Here is a 9,159-nt window from a genome sequence, read left to right on the forward strand (position 1 = left end):
TGTGAACTGGCTGACTGCCTCTAGAAACAGGCCGACTGCCCACGACTTACTAAAAATAGGAGAAAATGATAAAAGCCCATAAAATAGGCAAACCCCATAAATACACTAAGATGCACAATTTCTAAATCCACACGTATGTGTAACCCTCTTGAATGATATAGAGGTATACCAGGCATTTATTAGGCTTCTAGCCGGATGCACAGGCACCAGTCTAGTGTCAGGAGACATGGGCTTGGAAGAGCCAACCAAGGACCACCATGATTTTTATGTGCCTAGCACTAACCCTTGGTGTTAGGGACTAGTCTAGTAGGGTTAGGGAGTCCTTGGACTAGGAAAAGCAAGCAGATTCAAGTGGCTAAGGTTCGCATTTAATGAATCCAAGGTTATTGACTAATTATAACTGGACTGTTATTTATAGCAGCAATAAGCATTATATCAGTGAGTCTTGGATTATTATTGATTAATTGTGGTATGGACCTAGATCAAGAGGCTTACTCTTCCCACGGACATGGCAGATCACAAGTAGTCTTGCCGAGCCCCTACGGGGAACCACTGGTGGTATCGGACGCCAAGACTGACTGGCATGGATCCATGGGAGTGGAACCTTAGCCCCTGGCTGGGGGGTCGTTTGTGGATGCGAACCTAAGGTTGGGTGGTGAGCTTGCCTTTACCCTTCTTTGTTTGTACTAATCTTGTTTATGCATGTGGATTAGGTGAGCCTTCAAGAGGAGTCCGTTACACTATCGGAGCGAGAATTCGCGCATATTTTCTCTACTGAGCAAGTTTGAGGTCTTTGAACTGGATAGTTGGTTGATCATAGGATTGTTGGATCCCAAGGTCTCAGCCTGTGAGTATTGCATCTTACAGGATGAGGACGAGATTGCCTCACAAATGTGTGGATATGTGTGAATTATTTCATTGTTCCTTCCGGTGGTTTACCTGTAGGTTGGATCATGACACGGAGTGGAGGTGTAGTGCACCAAGACCTAGTTGGAAAAGGATTGATCACCTTGACTCAACTTTAAAAGTCTCAAGGAAATTTTATATGGTGTGTATCCTAGTGGTATGGGACACTAGGATCTATAGCACGTAGAGTTTATGGGTGTATCTATATTTACTAAGCTTTCTATGATCTATCCTTATGGGACATAGTTAACCTATGGCAGACAGAGTTTAAGCAAGACTTGTCATCATTTGGCCACCCAAATGGTTTTCTCCAGTTTCTTGTGCCCGTGTGTTAAAATAATATCATGCATGTGACATTGGGGATATGGGCATATGGTTCATAGGTCTAAAGCCAATATTACACTTACATAATATGGTGTTTTGGGTTCATTTATCAGCTAGAAAGAAGGCACCTAGAGCAAGTGGTTGATGGCTCTCGGTGGCATCCAAATCAAGGCTTTTGGTGCTCTTTTTGATGGTGCTCAATTCTAGGAGAGTTTAGGTAGAGATTAGCACTTAATCTCTTCCTAATCCTTTTGTACTCTTGCCTATTTAAAGGATCCTATTAAATGAAAGGATCTCACTCTCCTCTCTAATGTTGCCATTATGATGTCATTATGCTTAATCCATTTGATTAGTCTTAATCTGGTGCCAAAAGGTACCTAATCACAGCCTAAAACTAGGGATTAAGCATGTCCACATGTTGTGCATGTGACATCCCCTCCTGCTAAGCTTTGATGACAGGAATCCAACTCATCTTGGATGACTGAAATCATCCCTTTACTGTATGTGGACTCCATCCTTGATGTCGTCCTTCCAAAACTTGAGGCACTCTTGACCGCTTTGATCTTGTCTTGAAAACCTTATGTTGCAACCCTGGATGCTCCAATCTCTAAAGCTCTGTTCTGCATTGAGAAATGTGCATCTATTTTTTTTGTCCCCTCCTTGGGCTGAAAACTTTGTACCTTTCTTGGGCTGAGAGCTAGATCCCTTCTTGGAAACCTACAACCCCTTGTTCCTCCCCTCATCCTTGTACCATGGCCGCACTTCATACCCCATGATACCCACCTGGGGGCTCTATACCCCATGGCTGCCCTCTATTTGGCACCACCAGAATACCTAATGTTGAAGAACCACTCGGCTGCGTTTTTCTGTCTAGACCCAAATACAGCCACCTTTGTACTGTGCGTTTGCCAAATCTGCACAAATTCAGCACCGCTAGGACTTCCACCAGGCTCTGATACCAATGTAACATGCGGAAGAAACTGTCAGTATTAATAACTCTGCATGGATCCGGGTAACAAGATGTCCAAGTATGATGATTCCCCTTTGGCTAATGCTACTTTGTATTGGAAGCTAGTTGGATCTTTGATCTATCTAGCTAACACTCATCCAGACATCAGTTATTCATTGGGTGTTTTGAGCAAGTTTTCCTCTCAACTGAAGAGAAACCATTGGAGTGCTTGTCTCCGTCTTCTTAGGTATTTGCAAGGTACACAAACTTATGGCATTTTATACAAGAGTCCTTTTATCAGGGTATACAGACTCAGATTGAGCAGGTGATGTTGACACCAAAAGGTCAACTGTTTCTCACTTGGTTCTGGTCTCATCTCATGGAGCAGTAAGATTTCATCCATTGAAGCACAGTATAGAGCAGCCACTTGTGAAGTTGTTTGGCTCCGGAGATTATTTGAGGAGATGGCATGTAGTCAAGATGCTGCTACCATTATCAAGTGTGACACTCAAAGCTGCTTGGCTATGGCCAAGAATCCTATCTTCCATGCTCCGAAAAAGCATACAGAGGTGAAGTATCACTATGTCTGAATCCTGAGACAAGAGTTTGGCTAATGATATCTTTATGGCGTATTGTCCATCCGAGGACAATGCAGCAGATATCTACATGAAGGCACTGCCACGGGATCAACTTGAGCATCTACTACAGAAGGTGGGCACAACCAGATCTGAGAGGGGGTGTTAAACATGCTATTTTCAGCCATGGTCATCTCCCAGTTGTGAGCCCATAAAGGGACATTTATAGAGATGGACCATTGCATGAGAACAGGACTAGGAGATAGAGCTTTGCATTAGGTTTCATATGATGTATATATATAGCATGTTTTAGGTATGAAAAGGGGAAAAAATTAGGGCTTTCATGTGGGGCATGTTAACACCCCTTACACATGGCATAAACCTTAGTAATAAGGTTTATAAAGGTAAATTTTATTTAAAAAAGGCTTTAAGCCTGACTATGGAAAAAGGCATGAAGAGTTCGAAGAAGCATCGCCACCTGTCCGCCATCTAGGAGCTCCCGTGTTTTCAATGTGATGATGCCACCACCATATCTGAGTTGGTCGACTTGTTCTGGCAAGAGCATGGAGCACCCGACTTTCCATCTATGCTGGCCAACTTGCTCTATCAGAAGCACCCCTCCATCGTCTATATGAAAGCACCCCTCTTCATCGTTTTGCATCACTTCTCCTGCCCCTTTCTTGATACACTGATATTTCAGCTTATAGCTCTTGCATCTCTTGCATAATGATTGCTGCCTTGAAGACTTTCACTGAAGCACACTCAAAGAGAGGTTCCAACTCCTTGTTATGCTTCAAAGAAGGCGACAAAGGTTTGCTGAAATTTGCAGTAAAGTGTACTTGCTTAAGTGCTATCATTACACTTGTTTTTTGGACATAACATTATGTTTAGTACTTGTTGTACTTGCTGTCCATTAATCAGAGAGAACTTCAGCAGCTTGCCACTAATTTTCCAGGCATTTAATGTTGCACATTAGTTGATCATTAGTTGTTCCACCTTCCAGGCATTTAATGTTCGCACATTAGTTGATCACAGCCTTGTGAATTTTATGTGCATCTTCAGGTCATTAAACACGCTTCCGCACTTGTATTTATTTGAGAGGGGTTTGTGCACAACATAGCCAAACATCACCCCCTTGTTTCTTTGACAGTTACATAGCTTCAAGAAATAAAATCTGAGCACTATGCACGGACATAATCTTTCGCTTCCCTCCCCTTCACAAATTTCAGCCCCAGCATCAGCCCCACTAGGGACCAGTACACAGCCAGCTCTCCCGCCAACTGTAGAGGCAGAAAACACCAGGTCAACATGCATAACAGTCTAGCTTCACCACCACCAATTCATAGCAACAAGGACAAAGCAAACCTAGTCAACCTTGTCTTGAAGACTGAGGTCAAAAAAGTCCAAGAGCAAAAGAACCTAACAAAGGCACACAAAAACATAGATGCATAAAAGGCCACGCAACAAAATTACAACACCATCATCAGAAACCACACTTTCGATTCTGTGGATACACATTCGATTTCCACAATCTAGCTCAAAATAAAAGGCATGGAGGTCTCAGATTACCAAAGGCATTCTACAGCCTTAAACAAGCCTCCAGAGTACAGCACAGCAAACTTATATCCCAGGAAGAAATCCAGCTATTGCAAAAGCAGTTGGCTGAGTTCAACATGGCAATCCTTGCACCACTGCTTGAGCTCTTACAAGGGTCAGACTGATCTTATTTCACGGAACGAGACACTAACAAGATTCTGCAAGAGCTTTTGGTGAGACTAAAAGCACTACCATAAACACACCATAGGAGGTCAACATATGCTGTCCCAGGAAACACATTGAAACCACTTGTGGACAATGTAACATCAGAGGCTCGTCCAAGAGTCTCACTTACCTTTCCCACACAACTGTTGGAATGGAACACAATGCACTGGCATAGGTTATTTTCCATAAAGAGGTGTAGATTCTATTCAGGGTAAAAGATATGCACCTCAACAGACAGTATGCACCTTCGTCACACGTGAACACCTCCCTATAGGACCTCAAACACAGTCTAACATACCTCTCCACTCTTTAAATGAAAAAGCTACACGAAATTGCAGGAATCTTCTTTGACATCGTGAGATTCAGTATTAACAAGTAAAGATTTTGAAGTCTATAATTGCCCTTAATTAATTAACATCAAATTCAACAAATCTATCAGCAAAGAATATTAACCAGTTGCATACTAAGAGGAAGGGCATACTTTGATGGCATCAATGTTCTTCTGTTTTATATCTGCTGCAGAATGCAGAGACGTAAACTTTGCCAATGAAGTCAAAAATGCATCACGCTGAGTCTGCATACACATGACTGCAGTAATATGCACTGCATAGCGAAACCCTTCGAGGCATTGAAAGGTTACAACTTCATCTTCACTTTGGTCCAAAGGTACACTAAAAGCAGCGAGCATGGGTGCCCAAGAGACCTCTACCATGGGCCGTAAGATCTCAACATCTGAAGCAGCATAATATACAGTCCTGCAATTACACAAGAAAACTTTAGAGCAGCCCTCCAGTTTCATTAAAAGAAGCAGGCATGGGAGCACAAGAGCCCTCTATCATGGGCATTCAAAAAACTCTACACCTGAGGCAACATATTCGAGTTCTACAATGATAGGCATAAATTTTGATACAGCATTAGCAGGTTCCAAAGACATAAAGAACTGACTTTTCCCAAGAATCCCACTATTACTCACTCTGATTTGCCAGCCTTTGCCTTGAATTGTTCTTGCATATGGCGAATGACATCATCACTTGTCTCCAAGGCCTTCTCCTCACCTCGTTTTCGGATAACAATGTTGAGTATGGCATCAAGGCCCAAGATTCTGTTTGCATTTGTAGGTTGTTTGTTCTGGGGAACCATGGGATCTCCTTTCATTTTTATTTCATTCTTCACTATGCGGTCATACAATGCTCCCATGAAATCCTCAGGCACATCCTTGCCATCATCAATTCCTCTGTTATTCCGCAAAAAGTCTGATTTGGACATCTGCCCCTCGTCCCGAAAAACAATTGTTACCAAACGGTTCACACCCAGACATTTCAAAGACTAATGAGAGAGAAAATATTCTTTACCAACCTTATTTTTCACTGTTGGGTTGTGTGCATCAGTATTCAGCAGAATCACTGAATAAGCAAGCACATAAGCTGTATCTGCACTGGTAAAGGCCTTTGGATTGCATTTGCAAAATCGTTCTGCGAACTTCTCCATTATGCGATCTATTTTCTGAGCCTCACCGGGCAACCTGAAGCCCAACAGCAGTGTCCTGATCGCTTCATCAAATTCCATTCCTTGGAAATTGAACGAATCAACGTAAGAATGCATCACTCTCAAAGAGGGCTCCTCGTTTTCCCCAAGATAGTCGCCAATCATTGCCTTGTCTAAACCTGATGCATTTTTCAGAAAGGTAGATATTTCTTCTGGTGACTCTCCCACCTTGTTAGCCTTCACCAAAAACTCAATACCTTTCCGGGGCTTTCTATTAAAGAGTGAGATCCCTTCCTGCGGATTAAAAATAAACATCAGAAAAAACAGTAAAGGCTACTACCAACAAAGCAAACTAGTGTTGACCATTGCAGTTTTTTTAATAATAATAAAAACCCCAGTCAGTACAAAAACACTACACTCCAATAACAACGGCCATTGCTACTTCTTTCTGCTTTGAAGATGAGGAGAGGGGCCTACATCAAATCACCATCCATGACCTACCTGCAGCTCTAATTTGTATGCACGGCGTTGCTCAAATGTTGCTGCTTCTGATGTTTCACCACTGGCTTCTGTACGAGTTTCTGTCCCCTCTGAAGTTTCCTCAGTGCTTTCCACTACCGCATTCAAACCAGTACTTCCGCTTTCACTAGACTCCTCTGTTTCAGGCATCTTCTGGTAGTGTGCATCTGTGATGCGAAGTTGTTTGTTCATCCAGTCCCCCATAGATCTTAGAACTCCCACCAAACACTTCATGGCAGAAAGTTTCAAGGTTGCATCTTGCATGGGAGTAAGACTTGTAGCTGCACCAGGAGGAATCCCTTGGGCTGTCTTTAATAATCCATTTACCATCCTGCAAAGAGCAAAACCAACAAGGTTGATTTGATCCATTGCACCAGTAACAATTAATCAACCGAACCCCCTCTTTCGTCTAGCAGGTTGCAAGAATACCTTTCAAAAATATTGGACGATTCTACATCGCAGTCATAATTCACAAAGACATCCACAAGGATTTGTGAGTCCACGCATAGCTTTTCTAGAAACCTCAAAACCACCATTTTCTGCTGAAAGTTTGCCTGAGCCACATTCTCTAGGACTCTAAGAACAATCATGGGGAAAAATACTCCGATCTCTGCTTTTAATCCCGCCCGAAACCTTGAGACCAGGCTCATAAAAATTGAGCATGACAACTGGAAAATGTTCATCGTTGCTGAGGCACTATTCTTCAATAGTGATAGGCAAAGATACTGCTTGATGGCCCCTAAAAACCTGCACAGAAGAGGCAGCTTATCTTTTGCATTACTGCTTTTGCATATGATCACTGGGCATACAAGGACTTTAAACAACGAATTAAGAAAAAGTATTAAGTGTCCAACCTATCACTTTTTCGAAAAATTTCTCCTGCATTTTCCAGTAAAATCTTCAACAGCTCCAGAGCTATAATCTTCCCTCGCATAGACAGTGGATCTGTTCCTTCTTGAGGTGAAGATTTCATTGAAAGTTTACAAAGCGCCCTGAAGACCAGAAATGCATCCCTTCGAAGCTTATTGGTGATCTGCAACTCCATATCTCCATCTCTATCTAGGTCTACTTCCGAAAGCTCTCCTTTTCTCTCTTCCAGAGCACTTTTGTACATGCTTATCTCCCAATACTTGGCATCCAGCATATCTTTATCTGTGGATTCCAGATAATTGGTGGGATCCGCACCTTCCACAGCTATCGTATCAAAAGCTCCATCATGCCCCATTGATTTCAAAGAAGGGGATGGATTCAGAACCACTTCAATGTCTTGTACTACTTTTGTGATGAAGCTCTGCACGAATTGAGTGATATTGGAATCTGAGATGGACCGCTCAGAGGGCTCCATAAGATCTGCCACTACAATGGGCTGCACAGGCACAGTAGAAGAATCCGCTTCCATTCTTCTGAATACAATGATGAGCATTTGGATAAGGGATGCTTTGGCTGTGGTCTGGTTGACAATGACTTTGCTGCCAAGGTAGACATTGTAGCAGGTACGGACAGCCTTGAGGAGGCTTTCACCATGCACTCGCAGGGGTACGGATGTAACAGCTGTGAGAAGGGTCTTGAGGACCAGAAGCTCGATGGCATCGTCTGCAAGATCATGGCATTTGCAAACGGCTTCCATGAGCTGTACCAAATTTCCGTTATCTACTGCATTGGCAGCATCTACTTCACCTCTCAGGTAGCCATGGGAGATCATCTTCTGTACGGCATCCAGAGCAGGTTCCACTACCTTGAGAGATCCCGTTTCACAGGCAGAAACCAAGGGCTGCAGGATGAAGACAGCATCGTCTGCACTGAGGTAGCGAGATCCATCAAAAAGTGGGCTTTCCGGAACTTTGGCAGAGAGTTTCTCTGAGCCATCGCTATTTTCGGATGGTGCAGGTGAGAATTCCGGGGCCGAGAGCTTGTCTATCACAGCCTTGCAGTCCTGTACGAGCTTAGAGTGCTTCCTCCAAGCTGCATTTTTTATGACCTTTTCGAGAGCAGGGTTTAAAACACGCGCAAGACGAGAAAGGTTATGAGGAGGAGAACCTGGAACAGAAGCGGCCGCCATGTTTGCTGCAGATCAATGTTATTGATGAGCTTGATTGCCGCTGTATGCGGCGACCTCTCTATGCAAAGATAAAATGGCGTTGAAACTCGAATAGCCACTGGCTATGGCGATGCGGTGACAATCCGATTCAAGCCTTTCTTCTTCTCGATGATGCTTATGAAGGAAACGTCCTCGTGAGCCATGGGCGATGAGTTCAGAGGTCGCGATGATGGCAGTCTGCTTGTAAGATCTGCGATCTGCGATCTGCGGTAGCCATCCATAAGTTTTGTGCTAATTCACCATTATTTTATTTAATTGAACGAGATCTTGGTTGAAACGTTTTGGGTGGCACCATGTTTTAATCCATTAAAAAAAGCAGGGAATATTCTTGGAGGAGAAGGTAACGCTTTAAGCATAGTTAAAAATAGATCAATCTTAAGAGAGAGGGAGAGTGGGCACGTGCATAGCGAGTGGTGTTGTGGACTCGTGGTAGCTTTTACTCAGCACGTGTTGGCGCATGCAACCTGTACATCGACAAGTGGTCGACGAGGGTCTTGCATGGCTGAGCCTTCTAGTTTGTGGCACCAAGGTGATGATTCTGA

General features: G+C 43.3%; 1 protein-coding gene across 1 annotated transcript in view; it reads right to left on the bottom strand.

Annotated features, from left to right (window-relative positions):
* The window catches only part of LOC147604878 (brefeldin A-inhibited guanine nucleotide-exchange protein 2-like), a 102,876-nt gene extending 93,986 nt beyond the window's left edge, over nucleotides 1–8,890 (bottom strand). The window contains exons 1-6 of the mRNA XM_086794052.1: nucleotides 7,374–8,890; nucleotides 6,949–7,266; nucleotides 6,502–6,850; nucleotides 5,872–6,294; nucleotides 5,489–5,781; nucleotides 4,997–5,270 (exon numbers count right to left, since the gene is read on the bottom strand). Coding sequence (XP_086650178.1) covers nucleotides 4,997–5,270; nucleotides 5,489–5,781; nucleotides 5,872–6,294; nucleotides 6,502–6,850; nucleotides 6,949–7,266; nucleotides 7,374–8,578 — 2,862 coding nt within the window. The 5' untranslated portion in view covers nucleotides 8,579–8,890. The remainder of the gene's footprint in view (nucleotides 1–4,996; nucleotides 5,271–5,488; nucleotides 5,782–5,871; nucleotides 6,295–6,501; nucleotides 6,851–6,948; nucleotides 7,267–7,373) is intronic.
* Between the last annotated feature and the right edge of the window lie 269 nt (nucleotides 8,891–9,159).

Source organism: Cibotium barometz, chromosome 60 (genome assembly GCF_041138505.1).
Source record: "Cibotium barometz isolate CiBa-2024 chromosome 60, ASM4113850v1, whole genome shotgun sequence".
Taxonomy (NCBI): Eukaryota; Viridiplantae; Streptophyta; class Polypodiopsida; order Cyatheales; family Cibotiaceae; genus Cibotium; species Cibotium barometz.